The 18,412-nt window shown below is 48.2% G+C and overlaps 2 protein-coding genes across 9 annotated transcripts in view; both read right to left on the minus strand.

The window, feature by feature from the left end:
• The window catches only part of MTMR4 (myotubularin related protein 4), an 856,656-nt gene that overhangs the window by 457,964 nt on the left and 380,280 nt on the right, over positions 1-18,412 (minus strand). The gene's annotated exons all lie outside the window — the stretch shown is intronic.
• Positions 2,180-3,481, minus strand: LOC144822236 (acetyl-CoA acetyltransferase, mitochondrial-like). The gene has a single exon (XM_078679490.1). It carries the CDS (start codon positions 3,336-3,338, stop codon positions 2,325-2,327), a length of 1,014 nt encoding a protein of 337 aa, XP_078535616.1. The 5' UTR covers positions 3,339-3,481; the 3' UTR covers positions 2,180-2,324.

Here is an 18,412-nt window from a genome sequence, read left to right on the forward strand (position 1 = left end):
TGAAGCCAGAGTGACAGGATTCATTTGATATCTGCTGGGCTACTGCCACATGATGGAGTCACGCTGGGCTACCTCCACATGATGGAGTCACGTTAAAGTCAAGCATGCTGGCACTGATTCTGAATCATGTACTTCTCCAGGCACAGTATAACTGCCCAAACTCTGATCAGAGTATGCATTAGCTTGCAACTCTTCGACTAGACAAAATCCAGGATCAGGCTGAATTTTATTAGCTATTTAGTTACCTTTGGTAATGCCTTATCTGGTAGAGACTATCTAGCTGCAGATTCCTTACCTAACAATATACCCAAGGAGTCAGACTAAATTCGGAATTTTTTTTAGCATTTCCCTTCCGTGCCACTAGGTATTTTCCTTTGGCTCAGTGTGGAGTCATCTGATCCGCGCTGCGCCTATATAAGCTCCACCCCAGTGTGCGGACCTCAGTTCTTGACTGTTTGTCTGCAACAGAGGCACAGAGCAAGACCGAGAAGAAATCATTACTATGCCAGGATGAGGTCCAGAAGGATCTCTTGAATGTTAGACACACAGTTCACAGAACAGGGAGGATGTGATGGTCAGTAAGGAATTTGCAGCTAAACAGACTACCAGATAAAGCGTTACTGAAGGTAAGTAACATGTTCGTCTGATAGAGACATTTAGCTGCAGATTCCTTGCGTTAGAATAGATACCAAAATAATTTCGCCAGAGATGGGTCTGTGTACTAAAAAATCCTGGAGGGCAAAACAGGTGAAATGTCCATTTTGACATATCCGACTGAGCAGTAATGCATGCCAAATATGTGCAGTGATGTCCACGTGGCTGCTTGACTCATGTCTAGATCTGGGATTCTTCTCTCCAACGCAGTGGTCCTAGCCTTCGCTCTTGTTGAATGAGCCCGCAAGGCCCCTGGGGATTGCCATTTTGGGAATTGCATAAGAGAATTTAACACAGAGGATGATCCATCTAGAGATGGTACGTTTCTGAACTGCCTTGCATTGCACCCGCTAAACCAACAAAGAGTTGATAGTCCAACCAATGTCCTCTACGATTGATGTAAAATTATAGCACCCTTTTTAGGTGCAGCCAGTGAAGCTTCTCTTCTTACTTGGTAGGATTGGAGTGGGGTGGGGGTGGGGATTGAGGTGAGTGCAAATAGAGTAGGAGCAATGTTATGGTCTGCCCAACATAAAAATGTGTGCCCAGTCGTTCTTTATCTTCTTGAGAACACTAGACAGGAGCAGTATCAGAGGAAAGGTGTTTAGGAGTCCTGAGCTCCACTCGAGATGATATAGGTCTCTGAGCAAGAGCCACGGTGGTAGCAAAATGATCTAACCAAGATTCTCCCCAATTTGTGACACTACCTTTTGATGAAGAAGCCATTCGTGATCAGAAAGGCATCAACGCCTGAGTTAATCTGCTCTGGCATTCAGCGAATGCACCAGATGTTGAACCACCAGGAATATATCCCGATTTTCCATCCCTGTCCAGAGACACAGAACCTCTTGACAGTTCACAACCTAACTCCGCTCTACTCGTTGCAATACCACATGGCGGTGGAGTTATCCGTGAACACCTGAACCAGCCTTCTCTTGATGGAAGAAAGAAAGGCTATCAATGCCGGGTGAATTGCGCTCAGTTCCAATAAGTTGAAGTAGAGCTAAGACTTCGCCAGAGACCAGAGTCCTCCGATCTCCCCCTCTCCCAGATGGTCGCTCAACCCAGAAGTGAGGCATCCATCACTACTGTGACCTCTGGAGGAGGAAGAGAGAGGGGTCTGTCATTGACCCAATCACGGTTCGTGAGCCACCACTGCAGAGATGCCTTCGATATATGGACCATGTCAGAGAGATTCCCCTGATGTTGTGCATACTGGGACTTCAAAATCCACCGCTGAGCCTGCATATGCCAATGAGCATGTTTAACCAGCAGTATGCAGGAGGCCAGGTGACTCAGAGTCAATCTCACCGCAATCCAAGATAGAGGCTGAAACATCAGAATCATAGCACAAATATCCTGGACTTGCTTTTGCAGAGGGTAAGCCAGAAACTGCACTGAAGAAGAAGAGAATGCTTTATTGCCATTTGCAATATTTACAAGGATTGTACAAATACCACACTTGCATTCTAAATGTCAGTCTGGATAAGCGCATGTGATTTAACAGTAAAAGCACATGAAAATGTCCCCTGACGGTGCAAGTGTAGAGCTAGCTGACCGGTCATCATCACCCTTTACTGCCGAATAATATTACAGAGTGTGGAAGAATCTGCTGACCCTAGTATGCTGATCACGGCGTTGCTTCAAGAGTTTCTGCAAAACATGCAAGTCTATAGTTTTTCGATCAGTATTGCTGAAGCTCCACCTCCCCCGTTGCAAATTCCAGCTAGACCATATTGTCCGGGTTTAAGCGCATGGGCCATGTGAGCGACAATTCTTGCTCCGGACATTCCTATTGGATGGCCCAACGAGACTGCCCCTCCGTTCACATTGACTTTGTCGGGATCGATCCCCAGCATTTTGATGTTGGCCAAAACAACAACACTGAAGGCTTTGTTGATCTCCCACATGGAAATGTCTTCTATCTTAAGGCCTGCATAGTCTAGAATCTGAGGAATAGCATATGCTGGTGCAATTGGAAAATCTATAGGATCAACAGCCGCATCAGCAAACCCTCGAATTCTTGCCAGTGGGGTGACATTGAACTTCTTGGCAGCATCAGCAGTCATGAGGACCAGGGCAGCTGCTCCATCATTCAGAGTGCTGGCGTTGGCAGCAGTAATAATCCAATGCTCTTTTTGGAAAACAGTCTTTAGCTTCGGCACTTTACTGAAGTCAACTCGTTTGTACTCTTCGTCTTCCTGCACCAGCACATCTGGTTTGCCTTTTTGTGATACTGTTACAGGAACAACCTCATTTACAAGAGTTCCTGATTCCCACGATGTTCTACTTCTGGTGTATGAACTTATGGCATAAGCATCTTGTTCCTCTTGTGTGATGTTTAACTTCTTAGCCGTATTCTCGGCACAGTTACCCATGTGAATTTTGTTGTAGATGTCGGTCAGCCCATCTTTTACAATTAGATCTTCTAGTTTTACTCCTCCATATGGTGTGGCTCCTCTGCTCATTACGTATGGAACATTAGACATACTCTCCATTCCTCCAGCCACCATCACCTGCTGATGCCCACACATCAAACTTTGAGCTGCCATCATTATGGACTTCATTCCAGATGCACATACTTTGTTGATGGTTGTTGCTGGGGTTGAAACAGGTAAACCTGCGCCCAGTAAGGCTTGTCTGGCTGGGGCCTGCCCTTCTCCTGCCTGTAGGACATTGCCCATGTACACTTCTTTAACTTCTTCTTTCGGAAGGCCTGCTCTTTCAATTGCTGCTTTAATTGCAACAGAACCGAGTTGCGTCGCTTGAAAAGATGAAAGGCTTCCTTGAAAAGATCCTATTGGTGTCCGGACAGCGCTTACTATGACTACTTCGTTACAAGTGCGTGGTGCTGCATAGCCTCTGTGGAAATATTTCAGGACCTGCAGCGATCGCCTTACCGGCGAACTTAAGCTTCGGAGGGGGGGCCACGCTGACTTCAAGTTGCAGTGCAAAACCCCACTGACAGCCAGTCACTCGGTGCACAACCCAGCTAAAACGAAGCCAAAGATCCCTCCCTCGTTCCAACCAAGAAACTGCACTGTATCCAGAATAGTGCCAATAAATTAAGCACCTGAGAGGGAGTCAGGCGTGACTTCGGCGTGTTGATAATAAACCTCTGCGAAACGCAGGAGTTCAGCCACAGTCTTGAGGTGGGAGGTGACTGCCTGGGGCAAGCCACTTTCCTCAGGTAGAGGAAGACAGATCCCTGACATCCACAGAGAAGCTGCAATCACCGCCAATCACTTTGTGAACACCTGAGGGGCATTGGTTAGGCCAAAGGAGAGCACAGCGAACTGATAATGCGCTTGACCTACTGTGAACCACAGATAACACCTGTGGGCAGTCAGGACGGGGATATGGAACGAATATGCTATTTACCAGTATGCATCTGTTCTTGGCATGTAGGGCTGCTGACATTCATATCTATAGCATAGATCGCCGCCTAGTGTTGGGTCCGGATGATTGCACATTGTTGTCCTGGAAGAGTCTTCGAAGTATCACGAGATAGGTGGCTCCTCCCCTGGACTACAGTGCGCATGGGCATCGAATCCATCCCCAGATTGTTTTTAGCCATTGTGGCAAAGATGGAGTGTAACACCGTGAGTGATGACCATGCTAAGAGTAAGTGTAAGTGCTGCAGCCGCTACAGGCGCCGGGGAGGAGGGCGGGCGATATGAATGTCAGCAGCCCTACATGCCAAGAACAGATGCATACTGGTAAGTAGCATATTCGGTTCGAGGCATGTGTGCTGCTGAATTCATATCTATAGCATAGAATATATAGCAGTCCCTCCATTAGCGGCGGCCGCCTGTGCCAGCTGCAGCAGTTTGAAAAAGTGTTTTTAGAACAGCCTGCCCTACAGCTGCCTGCTGTTTGGAGTGCACATCTACACAGTGGTGTTTTGTAAATGTGTGTGGTGTAGACCATGTGGCTGCTCTACAAATGTCTTCTAAAGGGATATTTCCGAGGAAAGCCATGGAGGCCCCCAACTTGCGGGTGGAGTGCGCCCTTGGGGGGATTGTTAAAGTGCGCTTTGCTTTTTGTTAGCAAATTTGAATACACTTAACGATCCACCTGGCTATACCTGCTTTGGAAATGGGGTTGCCTTTGTGTTGCGCGGAAAAGGCAACAAAGAGTGGTTTCGTCTTCCTAAAATCTTTGGTTCTATCAATGTAATACATTAAAGCTCTTTTGACGTCAAGAGTGTGGAGCATTCTTTCTGCCAATGTCTCTGGATTTTGGAAGAACACAGGCAGTTCAATAGCCTGATTGATATGGAACTGTGAAACCACCTTTGGAAGAAATTTAGGGTTAGTGCGCAGCACCACCCGGTTGGAGTGAATTTGTATGAATGGCTCCTGGATAGTTAGTGCCAGGAGTTCACTAACACGTCGCAGTGACGTAATCGCTATTAGGAAAGCCACCTTCAATGTTAAGAACTGAATCTCGCAGGAATGTAGAGGCTCAAAAGGTGGACCCATTAGTCGGGTGAGGACCACATTAAGATTCCATTCAGGAGCTGGTGGGGTCCTGGGAGGAATTACTCGTTTGAGCCCCTCCAGAAAGGCTTTAATGGCAGGCACTCTAAAAAGGGAGAGATGCAGCCTGTTTTGGAGATAAGCCGCTATGGCGGATAAATGTATTCGAATGGAAGCATATGCTAGATTGCATTTGTAAAGATGTAACAGATAACAAATGATGTTGTGCGTAGACGCGTCAAGCGGGTCTATGTTGTGGTCTACGCAATAAATGACAAATCGCTTCCATTTGGCTGCGTAGCATGCTCTGGTGGTGGGCTTTCTTGCCTCCCGTATGATATCCATGCAGGCAGGAGGTAAGTTGAGGTAGCCAAACTCTAAGACCTCAGGAGCCAGATCGTCAGGTTGAGCTGTTGCGGATCTGGGTGCTGAATGTCGCCATGGCTCTGCGTCAAAAGTCTGGGTGTGAGGTGCAGCCTTTGATGCAGTACCACGGAAAGTTCTAGAAACGTGGTGTACCATGGTTGGCGTGCCCACGTTGGAGCAACCAGGATGAGCGTCATCGAGTGTTGCTTTAGCTTTCGTGCCACCAGCGGTATTAAAGGTGCTGGGGGAAAAGCATACGCAAATTTGCCTGACCAGTTCATCCACATCGCATTGCCTTGCGGGTGCGGGAACCTGGCGGCAAAGCTTTGGCATTTGGCGTTTTCCCTTGTGGCGCACAGGTCTATCTCTGGATGACCCCACTGCTGGAAGTACGGGCGGAGTACTGATGGATGTAGCTCCCACTTGTGCATTTGGTGGCTGTACCTGCTGAGCAGATCCGCCATCTGATTATCCCTGTCCGGGAGGTGTTCCGCCATGAGGAAGATGTTCCTTTGAATGGCCCACTTCCACATGCTCTGAGCCAGATGAGACAACTGTGGAGAGTGTGTACCCCCCTGCTTCTGAATGTAGTACATGGCCGTCATGTTGTCAGTCTGGATCAACACGACCTTGTTGCACAGATGTACCTTGAAAGCCTTCATTGCTATGAAGATTGCCATCAGCTCTAGGTGGTTGATGTGCATCTTCTTTTGCTGCGTTGTCCATAGTCCCTGCACTGTGTAGTGGAGTACATGAGTTCCCCAACCCTGGAGAGATGCGTCTGTCGTTAGGATGATCTGTGGCACAGGCTCTTGGAATGGTCGTCCCTTGGAAAGGTTGTGTGGATTCCACCAATGCAGAGAGTTGTATGCACGACCGGTCACCAACACTAGGTCTTTTAACTGTCCGTGAGCCTGATTCCACTGACGTGCTAAAAGCACTCCTGAAGCAGACGCATATGTAGTCTCGCGTGCGGGACTATGAAGATGCAGGAGGCCATCATGCCTATCAACTGCATGAACACTCGTGCTGGAAGCGAGTGTTGCGGTCTGAATTTCTGTATCAGCAATTGAATGCCGTTGATCCTCACTGAATTTGGCTGTGCTGTGGCCGCCAGAGTGTTTATTGTCGCGCCCAGATACTGCCGTACATGGGCGGGCTGAAGGTGTGACTTTGGGTAATTCAGTGAGAATCCTAGATCGTGAAGAAGGTGAATGGTGTGGAACATGCTGGCAGCGCACTGCTGGGCCGACTTTGCTTGGACAAGCCAGTCGTCCAAATAAGGGTAGACGTGAACGTTTTGTCTCCTGAGGTGCGCAGCCACTGTCGCCAGGCACTTCGTGAACACCCTGGGCGCTGTAGTTACTCCGAAAGGGAGGACTTTGAATTGGTAATGCTGATTTTGAATGGTGAACCTGAGGTATTTTCTGTGTGACGGATGTAGCAGAATGTGAAAATATGCATCCTTTAGATCTAATGTTGCGAGGAAATCCCCCTGATTGAGCAACGGAAGAACCTGCTGCAGTGTGAGCATATGAAAGTGTTCCGATAGGATGTATTGGTTTAGGGGTCTTAGGTCCAGTATGGGTCTGAGGAACCCGTCTTTCTTTGGGATTAAGAAGTACAGGGATTACACTCCTGTGCCTCTTTGTTTCACAGGTACGAGCTCGATTGCCCCTTTTTGCAGCATGACGAGTACCTCTTGCTGGAATAAGTGCATTTGCTCTGTGGACATAGGACGGTGTTTTGGGGGTATGTTGGGTGGGTGGATGTCAACTCCAGACAATAACCGTACTGGATAAGCTTTCTGACCCACCTGTCTGTGGTGATGGATTTCCAGACTGGCAGGAACTGTTGGAGTCTCCCCCCGACCGGTGTTGTATGGTCGGGGGGCAGTGACAAGGCGTCACTGTTTGTTGGCGGCGGAGGATCGGGAGCTGTTGTTTCCACGACCTCTGCCTTTAGCGCTGTTTCCGCGATAGCCACCTCTAATTTGTTTGTTGTACGAGGTTTGTGCGCCACTCTTATTGTACTGTGTTTGCTGGGACAGCTGGCCTCTGGAAACACCTCTATTGCTTGAGCGACGAAAAGAACCACCCCTGAACTGCTGGGACTGGAGAGCCCCCATAGACTTTGCAGTCTCTGTGTCCTTTTTGATTTTTTTCTAGGGTGGTGTCCACCTCAGGTCCAAATAAGTGACCAGGGTTTACAGGTTGATTTAGGATGGTGGTTTGTATCTCCGGCTTGAACCCGGAGATTCTGAGCCAGGCCTGTCGCCGCCACATTACACTGGTGTTAATGGCCCTGGCCGCGGTGTCTGCTGCGTCCAGTGCACACTTAGTAGACGCATTTGAGATGAGTTTCCCTTCTTGTATGAGCATCTCTGCTGCGTCTTTATATTCATCTGGCAAGTGTTGTAACAGGGTCTCAAGTGTATCGTAATGTGCCCCGTCATATCTGGCCAAGAGTGCCTGAGTGTTTGAAATGCGCCAGATACTGGCCGCTTGAGCCGCCACCCTTTTCCCTGATGCTTCTAGCACTTTAAGATTCCTTGTCAGGGGGAGGAGCATCACCAGTAGTTTGTGAGTTTGCCCTCTTCCGGGCATTGGAAACAACTAAAGAGTCCAACGGCAACTGGCCCTTGATGTAGGTAGGGTCCCCAGGCGCCGGCTTGTACTTTTTTTCAATTCTGGGGTTTATAACCCTGGCCCTTGTGGGTTCTTTAAAAATGTCTGCAGCATGTTTTAAGACACCCTTTAGCATGGCCAGAGACATTAAGGACTTTTCAGAGGTGGAAAAGGTGTCAAACAAAAAATCCACCTCAATAGGGTCAGCATGGAGCTGGACGTCATGATTCTTGGCTGCCCTTTCAATAAGCGCATGAAATGCCGCTGAGTCCTCAGTAGGCGATGTTTTCACATTATACACTTGAGTGTCTGGGGCAGTTTGTGGATCCCCTGGGTCAGCAGCATCTGCCCATGTGTCATGTGGATCCTCAGGATCAGTGTCTGCAGGGTAGTTGTACTTATCATAGTCACCTTCCCCAGCCTCCACCTCTGAGTGAGTGGGCGAGATTGGAGCAGTGTCCTGTCCACGTGGAGCTATTAGTTCTACTATAACGGGTGAATCCGTGGAATCCTTCTTTTTCTTTAAAGGAATTGTGTAGGACTCCATAGGCTGTGCTGGGGTGATCTTTCGTTTGTAGATAGAAAGTTTACCGGTGTGGGCATCGATGAATTGTTCCGACTGCTCCTCCAGCAGGGGTTGTCGATGCTTTGTGCCCACAACCGTGCTTTGTGCCCACAACCGCAGGTGTAGGCTTCGGCCCCGTGGACACCTTCATGGACGCCTCGACGACCGTCTTCGTCGCGAATGCCTTCGGCACCACTTAAGGCGGCAGCGTAAACTGAATGGGCGCTGTCGACTTGTGCGGTTTGGTGGCAGGCTTCGGCGTGGAAGCATCCTTCGGATCGGCAGCGGAAGCTTTGTCCTTAATGCGTTTTTAGTGATTACGACACCTGCTTCGTGAAGGAGGCGGACGGCTGCGTCGACTCGACAGGCGCCTTCGAGCCACCACCAGGTGCGGACCCGAGGGTTGTAGTACTTTTGGCCTTGTCCGGCCGACGCGCAGGATCGACAACTTTTGTAGCTCCGAGTCCTTTGTCTGTGTCGACGGCCCTCGGCGCCGAAGTCTTCGGGTCGACGACCTTGACAAGTGCTTTTGGTGTCCCAGTCTTCGGCTCAACACCCTTGAGCGACTTCACCGGGTCGATAACCTTTTTTGGCTCTGTCTGCACCGACAGGTCTGAAGACTTGGAGCCGACCAAGGCGACACGTACTTTTTGTTTCGACGGCGCCTCTAGCACTTTCGGTTGTGTAGACACCGAAGCTTTCTCTTTCGGTTTTGATTTCACCAGTTGTGTCTCTTTAGAAGTATCTGTAGCCGGGCCCGGAGGCGAGACTGTGGAACTAGGTGCAAGATCTTGGGTAAGGCCATGTGGCGATCCCTCAACCTTAGCCGTACATATGGTTTTAACGGGGCATAGCTCCTCGCTTGAGCTATCTTCCGTGGCCTCATCGTAGTCTCCTACCTCGTCGCCGATTTCTTCAGCATCGAGCATTTCTACGTTTGCGTCGTAGTTGGAGTCGATCTCCGCCGCTGGATTGGAAAGCGGCTCTTGATCTTCCTGCTCGTCTGCCTCTTCTCCCTCGGTATCGAAAATGTTCACCGGGTCAGGTGCCGTCTGCTGGGCCTCCTGGCGCGCTGCGCGCCGAAGTCGAATTGTCTTCTTGGAGCGGAAACGAGAACAAGCCATACAGTTGGCTTCATAGTGATCCGGCGACAGGCACTTGTTGCACACCGGGTGGACGTCGATGTGAGGATACTTCGAGTTGCACACGGGGCACCTTTTGAACGGGCTCCGTTCCATGATGGTTCGCCGAAGAAGGCCTGTAGCGTCGACCGGGCCTCGAGCACTTAAGAGCCACGCGGCTCCTCCGGATGTCCGACTCGGGAACTGAGCTGGAACAGAACTGGGCACCGATCGCAAGACAATACCGACGATAGGAAAGGCCTTTGGGCCTAAAAGAAAGTTTCTATTGATTCCGAACTTGAGTGATCAAATATGCATCCGAACACAATGGCGGAAAAAAACAATCTGGGGATGGAGTCTATGCCCATACGCACTGTCCAGGGGAGGAGCCACCTATCTCGTGATACTTCGAAGACTCTTCCAGGACAACAATGTGCAATCATCCGGACCCAACACTAGGCGGCGATCTATGCTATAGATATGAATTCAGCAGCCCACATGTCTCGAACGTAGGGATTCTGCAAGTCCGTTACCATCCAGGGTCGAGGGCAGACAACATGCGCCAACATTAGCATCTTGAATTTTTCCTTTTTCAGGAAGCAGTTAATAGGGCATAGATCTAGGATACGACGGAGACCTTCATCCTTCTACGGCACCATGAAGTCGAGGGAAGAACAACCACAACCTACACTGATGCTGGCACTCTCTGAATGCCTTCTTTGGCCACAAGAGCGAGTACTTTCTGTCTCAAGAGTTAGGGTGGTCCACCATCAGCTGATCGGTGGACAGTCTGGTGGAGCATGTTGAAATGGTAGTTCGCAGCCCCTTGGGACGATCTGAAGCACCCACTTCTCTCAGGTGATTTCCCTGGGACAGATGGTGCTGGATCCTGCCACCAACCGGGTGCACAAATGTTGTTAAGAGGGGAAAACTGACGAGGCTTTGAAGTTCTGAATGCTGAAGGGTTTCGTGGACAGGGGGACAGATTGTGTTGACCTTCGGCTCTTGTTTCCACAAGGCTTGTGGGAGCTGCATCCGTCGCCACGAAGGGACTGAATGCCTGCTGGACTTGGTGACTAGGATGAAAGGGGAACAGCTGATCGCCACCACCATAGCCAAAGATGGGGTGAATAGCGGATTGACTCGGTCACAGGGTCAAGATGAGCTCCAACGTCCTAGCGAGTGGCCCTACTGTCTTTAAATCATTCAAGAACTGATTCTGCTGGTCGCCGAAAAGGTGGGTCCCATCAAAGGGCATGTCCATAAGGGACACCTTGCACATCCACAGAAAAGCCAGTTGTCCTCAGGCAGGTGTGACACCGAAGCGACACCACAGAAGTAATGGCTCTACCCAGTGAGTTAAGTTGGAGTCACTCCATCTCTGGGAATCTCTCAGTATCACGAAGTGGGCCTAGTATCAGATACCGGCTCCACAGAAACAAACCTGGGAAAGGGTCCTAGATCTATAGCATTGTTCCCTCACATCATCCGAAGAACAGGAGCAAACTTCTTGTGGGGCGGATCTGAAGAAGTGTGGGATCATGAAGAAGAACACCACCACAAAACACCTTGGAGCAGTCCTGAGACCTTCTTTGCAGAAAGGACCTGCAACGAGACAGTCACATGGTGAGCAGCCAAAAGCTTCATTGCTCGCACATGGATGGCCTTTGGGTTCATGACAGAGCTATGAGCGCAGGCCGCTGAGTTGTAATCCTGCTCCAGGCACCACAGACACGAAGAAGGGGCCATCTGTCAGTGACGGGAACCAAAAGGCTTGAACCCAGTGTGAGAAAGTGGCATCTTTCTTGCATGGTATGCCCCCACTTTTTGTTGATGTGCTTTGACTGAGTGTGCCCTGGGCTCCTGCCAACCAGGTGCCTAGGGCCTGTGTTCCTTCCCTAAAACTGTGCTGAAACTAAAACCCAATTGGCATCTCTGGTCACCTGTCAGCCCCTGGTAAATGGTACCTTCGGTACCTAGGGCATTGTGACCAGAGAAGACCCCTAAGGGCTGCAGCACTTATGGTGCCGTCCTTAGGGGCCCTGTACCCTGACACACGCACACTGCCTGAGCAAACTGAGTGTCCTAGTACAGAACTAAACAAAATGTCGACATGGCACACATCCCTGTGAGCCATGCACACAAACACACTGCTCTGGCATACATTAGTCACCCCTCTAGCTGGGTGCATTATGCCAGTGGTGTGGACACAGGTGCATGAGCCCTGTGCCCCTACAGTACCCAGGGCCATTCCTGGGCACTGTAAGTGCAGTGATGCCATTAAGAGTATATGGTGCTGGGAAGTTGTCATTACGAACTCCACAGCACCATGATGGCTACACTGAAGTCTGAAGTTTAGTTTCAATCTTCTCAGCACATTAAACCCACACTGATGCCAGGGTGGGATTTAATGACAAATGAACGACAGAGGGCAACTTGAAGTTGCCCTCTGAACCTAATTTACAATCTACGTCTTGTCTGAGAGGCTGCCTAGGCTGCCACACAGCAGACATGTTGCTGGACCCCAGGTTAGAGAGCCATCCGCTCTCCTGGGCCTGCAACAATGCATGTCCTGGGAGAGGTGCTAGGTCTCCTCCCCCAGGATGGGCAGGGGAAGCTTCAAAGGCATGCCGCCTTTGTGAGCATCTCCAGACCACTTGCTGTACCCAGCAACTGGCCCCCACAGTTTCTGACCACCACTCTTGCTGGAAGACTGGCGGGAAACCATACGTGAGGATAGGGGTGTGCCAGCCTGTGCCAACGTCACCCCTCAGGTGGGAGAGGTGAGGTTAAGCACAACTCCAGGCTCCGGCCATCTTGACGATGGGGAGCCCTGCCCAATCAGAGAGAGGCTCCTGCCCCCCCTCCCACAGGAGAGGAGCAGGCTACGGGGTGTATTCACCCAGGGGCAGGGACCCGTTGTTCCCTGCCCTTGCCCTACCTGTAACACCCCTAAATTTAGTTTTTAGGGGCACCCTGAACGTTCCTTCCTCAGATCCCGATTTGAAAACAAGAAAGAAGATCAAGAAGAAGAAGAAGACCTGCCGTGCAGCTGCTAACAAGAGGACGACACCAACTAACTTGGCCCCAGCCCTACAAGCCTGTTGATCCTTGAACCTGCTCCTGCTAAATCCCAGCGTCTTCTGCGGGCAGCAACCTTGAAAACCCCGGAGGACCTGCCTGCCTTGAACATCTTAAAGACTGGGACTCCCATGAACAGTGGTTCTGATTAAACAGCAATAACCCTGGTGCCAGCCAGGAACCGCAAATCCAGCCCACTCTGCACCCGCCGATCCCGGCCTGTGCCTGAGTGGACCAAGACCCTGAGGACGCCCCCCTGGCGATTGTGACCTGAAATCCAATGCCCAAGAACGTTCCTCAACAACTCACAACAGGAGACCCCTCTAACCGCGACCAGCAGAGGGTAAGGGTTCCCGACGTCAAAAGACATCCCTGCACCCGGCGCCCCCGGCCCCCTTTGCCCAACTCCTGGGTGTCTACCTATCCTCCAAGATCCCAACTTACCCCTCGAAGTGTTGGTCGCTCCTGAAGAATCTCCGTCCCGAGCCTGCAGCCTTTGTTCACCTTCCAAGATCCCCATTGATTTAACATAGAGCGCCCGACAGCTCAACAGCACCCTGCACCCAGCCTCCAGAGTGGCCCTGGCAGTGCAACCTTTGTCCTAATCTACTGTCCCATTTGCCCTGAACAAGTGACCAGGAGCCCAGCTCCCACAGCCGCGTGGATTGCTAGCCAGCAGCCACCAACCGCAGGCCCCCTGCCTCTCATTGGATAATATTGGGCTTAACTACCTGTGCACCCGGCTGCCCCTATGCCGCTGAGGGTGTACCAACTGTACCTACCTGACCCATGAGTCGGTGCCCAGAACCTCAACTCTGTTAGTCAAAAACGTACCCAAAAGTTGATAACTCACTTTTCTTCCACAGGGTAACATTGACTGGTTTCACTTCAAAATTCTTTCAAGTGTGGAGTTTTGAAACTTTAAAATATTCATCTAAAATCAGTTGAACAAACAAATTCCGATTTACTTACCTGTTATCAGGAGAGAACCCAGTGCTCTATCTTTTAGCCCAGCACTGACCCTGAAAAGTAATTTTAACCGTACTTACCAGTAATTTGTATTTCCTTCCATAGGAATCCATTGTCTGGTTTTCACCAGAAAAGTGTTGATTTTCACAAACTACAAATATTCCTACAAATTTGCCTTTATGACTTAAACGCATTCTTTCAACAGTTTACAGGAGATGCAACAGTGCTGGATCCAGTAACCACCACGGAGTAAGAAAAAGTAACGATAACGCTACATACCTGCTAAGTGAATTTCCTCCCATAGTATAACATTGGTGAATCTATGTGAAAAAGTTTCTAAGTGTCAACTTTTAAAATACAATAATATTTCTTAAAAATCAATTCTGTAACCAAAACGCGTTTACTCAAGTGTTTACAGGAGATGTCCCAGGACTAAATCTAGGATCCAGTCCTGTGGTTAGAAAAGTAACCCATAAAGTAACTAATTGCATTTATCTAGAAATTCCGATTGAGCTCAATGTTGCATTGTGTGTGAAATTGTGTTGCCCATTGCAAAAACTGTAACTACTGTACTTAAAAGCCTATTGCCTATTTGCAAAGTATTTCAACTAAAGTAATTAATTCTGAGAAAGAAGATTTTTATACCTTGTTGGATCTAAAATAAATCTATATATTTTGATACAAAACAATTGGCCAAGAGTTCAGTTCTTGTGTGTGGGACCATTTGCTGACTGAGTGTGTACAACAGATGCTTTACACTGTCCTCTGATACTGCATTATAGCTCGACCAAGCTACCACTTTAGAGAGTATGGTTATATCTAACTTTAGCCTCTGCCAAACCTCTGGGGACTGTGGACCCTGTACACACTGTACCTTACTTTGGTTCAGTTTATACAGAGCCACTTTCTTACACCCAGTAGGTTTTGTTTGGGGACATAGCAAAAAAAATAATAAGTGATAGAAAAAAAGCACACTAGTCGAGTTCGACAAAATGTTAAAAAAAAGCTAGTCAAAGAATGACTGAAGAAAGCTAGTCTGGGTCTACACCACAGAAACGGACGTTCGCATGCAGGGTTGGCATCTATATAGGCATCGCACAAGTCACTTCTGGCGTGGACGATGCCAATGAAGCCACACAGAACGGGACACCACCACCTACCGGAGCGCAAAGGGACAGCTCAAAAATGTGGGGATCCAGTTGGACGCCTGAGAAATATTCAGTAGTAAGGAATCTATGGCTAGAAGTTTCAGATGTAATGTAAAACAATATTGATAACATCAATGCTTCCTTCCCAACCTTCAATACCCTCAACTACAAAAAGTTTGCCTTCTTCAATATCTGACGTGCAGTTTAAGTCAGATGTGCTCTGGTCTCCCACGTCAATAGATGTCCGCATGGAATTCGAACTGGTGCCATAGGAGCAGGCCGAAGAATCTTTGGATGTGGAGGAAGTGGGGTGTTGGCAACGGACGAGGAAGAGGTGACAGAGGCTGTGTAAGTAACATCTGGAATGTGTCCATCTGTTGTAACATAGTCATGAATAGCACAGGAACTTGCATCACCGGTGGGCCCCTGTAGGGACACCGTGGGAGAGCAGTTATGAACTGCCTTATCCACTAAGGTCCGAGGATGATACTGATACTGCTGCCGTTATTCCTCCCAATACAGATTATATGAAATTGGATTGTTATTACCTCAAGGAAAAATCGCAATCCTTGCCAGGGTGAACCCTCAAAGTCACTACATTAACCTGAGCAAAAGCCCCAGGTAGCTATAGGACACAGCAGACAAGCTTAACCTAGGGCAATATGTTTATGTACTACCAAAACAGTAACGCAAAGCAATAAAATTCTTAACTCAATTTAGACAAAAAGAGTAAAATTTCAAGATCAAAATGACACAAAGAAACAAAGATATAATAAGGGGAACCGGAGATGTGAGTTTTTAAAGTTTTAAATAGAAGCAACACAAAAAAGCAGAAAGCCCAAATGTTAGTCATGGTCGCAGTAGACCGAGATCTAGGAGCAATTTGGGGCATACCACAATAGAGCACTGGTCAGATACAACAAGCAAGGTTCGTCCTGGTGGTGTAGCACGGTTACAACAAATTTTTTACAACGCACTACCATTACATCGCAACTTTTACCACGCAAACCATTACAACGCAATGCGCTGGGGGGCGCTCTAGGATAGGGAATGTATTTAATATACTATCCAACACCTTCCCTGCTATCCACGGGGACTGGAGTTGGAATAGTAAATTAAATAATTCACTATCCAGCGCCTAAAAGCATTATGCGTTGTAATGGACTGCGTGGTAAAAACCGCGTTGTAAAGGCATGCGTGGTAAAAGCATGCGTTGTAGTGACACCAATCCGTCCTGGTCAAAGATTTTACCTTCGGACCTTTGAGTCCCAATCCGCAACAGGAGAGAACACCTCTAAATCTCCCCAGGACCTTAGTGGAGGCACTTATAGAGACTCACAGGGCGCCAGGCAAAAGCCAACAGCAGGGGCCAGTACAGGACCTAATTGCCACTGGTCAGCTGGGTATTTCCAGGAAAAGGCCTCCTGCGGCTCACTGAAGCCCTGTAGCAGGAACATGAGGTCCAGTCTTATGTCCTGTGGAGTCCACTTCTATACCCTGGGTACACGAGTGAGCAGATACAGTCCTGAAGGGTTCCTCTCAGGTCACTGACAGCAGGTCCAGTCTTCTTATGTTCTTCCTCAAGTTCAGAAAGTGTTCTCCAGTGGGTGCCCAGAGGTAACTCATTTCTGGCTGGCGCTAGCTATGTGGTGGGAATAACTCCTGGGCACTCCCTAACTAATGAGGGAAAAGTAAAATGAATCAAAGCCTTAGCAACATAATCCAACGTTTTCTCAGTTAGGTATGAAGGTCTGGATAAAAACAGGCAAATGAGCTCTTTGTAACATGAAATAACCATTAATTTTTGATGAGTTAATCCTGATGGCACCAGAAAATAATGCATTGCATGCCACAGACACCTCCATGCCAGACAAAGAATTATTTAAAGCAGAGTTGCAGAAAATGTATCTGTGGTCGTATTTCTTCATAATAACAAGAGGATGCAGACCTACAGTATCCAAAGCAATAGTGACAGCCATCATTTACAAGCCTCTGTAGAACACGAACATGTTTGTGGGGAAAGTGCACCATCATTAATGCTTTTCAATCTACTGAGACTTGAGAAGCCAGCCATACTGGACTGAGATTAGGGACAAAACTAGTCACTGGCCTTTAAACTACTCCTATTGCTCCTTTTAAAAGATCCTACATAGGCAAGAGCAGTATTTCATTGAACAACAAGAGCTGCAGTGAAATCTATTAAAGCCATACATGTATTAATTATGGTTAGTCCAACGAGTATGGCAGTAAGTAGAAACATATCTGGACCCACTGTAATAATATTTTTTCTTTAGAAAGCGTGGGCTCACAGAAGCATAAACTATAGAAATGTTCAATATCAATTTGGCATGGTCCAACCAAACACAATAAACAAGATTGGTCACCAACTGCTAGAATCCAAACAGATAGGGTTGCTAGGATTCTCTTTTGCGCTGTGATTACTCTATATGCAGTATCGAGCACCCTCATTACTTAGGACATCTAAATAAATACATGTGCAATCTTTTTCGCCAAAAATGCTCTTGTGCACACAATGCTAGAAAAAAGGCCATACTTGAAATGTTGGCAATATAAAAGGGGGTGTACTGGACTGACCTTGTCAGTAAGAGACGGCAAATACGATTGCGATTAGTGGAATGCTTGAATTAATGTCACCTTCTGCAAATTTGGGCCGCATCTCAGTCCATCGTGTACATTAGACAAGAGCCTGCTGTATGTAAATCAGTCTTGGCCCTGCTCAAAACCGAGCAGCCAAGCCTTAACTTCCAGACCAGACTGCCTCTGTACAGAAAACAAGCAACCCGATACACGTTTGGACCTCGTCAGGTGGTATAGTTTGAGTTCTGTGCCTGAGTGAGCATGCGACCCACATCAGAACAAACTGTTGCTCTTTGAGTGAAGCATGGAGAAAAACAAAAAATTGTTGAGTGGTATGCCTGAATAAATCTCAGTATGTTTTTTACTTGGGCTATATCCCAGTCTATCTTTTTTTGCCCACCAGTAACCATCCACATGCAAAACAGTCTTTGTCCTGCTCCAAAAGAAACAATCCAGCCTGTACGGCCAGAGCCCCTCTAAATGTGAGCAAAGCAACCTCAGACCGCTTTCAGCCTGGCTAGGGTTCGTCAGGGAGGTTATGCTTGAGCCCTGTGGTACAGTGAGCACAATACCCATGTCTTAGCATACCGCGCAGTGAAAAAAAACAAATTGATTTGGGGGGCGTGGCCATGAAGTGTCAAGTATTACTTATGTAAACTTAGTATTTGTTGCATATATGTATGTATAAAGCATTTCTATACCGCAACATTAGCCAATAGTCAGCGCAGCACTGGACAAGATTGGTATTACCCATACAGTTTGCCCCATGACTTGATATTACCAGCACAACAGTGCTACAGTG

Source organism: Lissotriton helveticus, chromosome 3_1 (assembly GCF_964261635.1).
Source record: "Lissotriton helveticus chromosome 3_1, aLisHel1.1, whole genome shotgun sequence".
In the NCBI taxonomy this organism is placed as follows: Eukaryota; Metazoa; Chordata; class Amphibia; order Caudata; family Salamandridae; genus Lissotriton; species Lissotriton helveticus.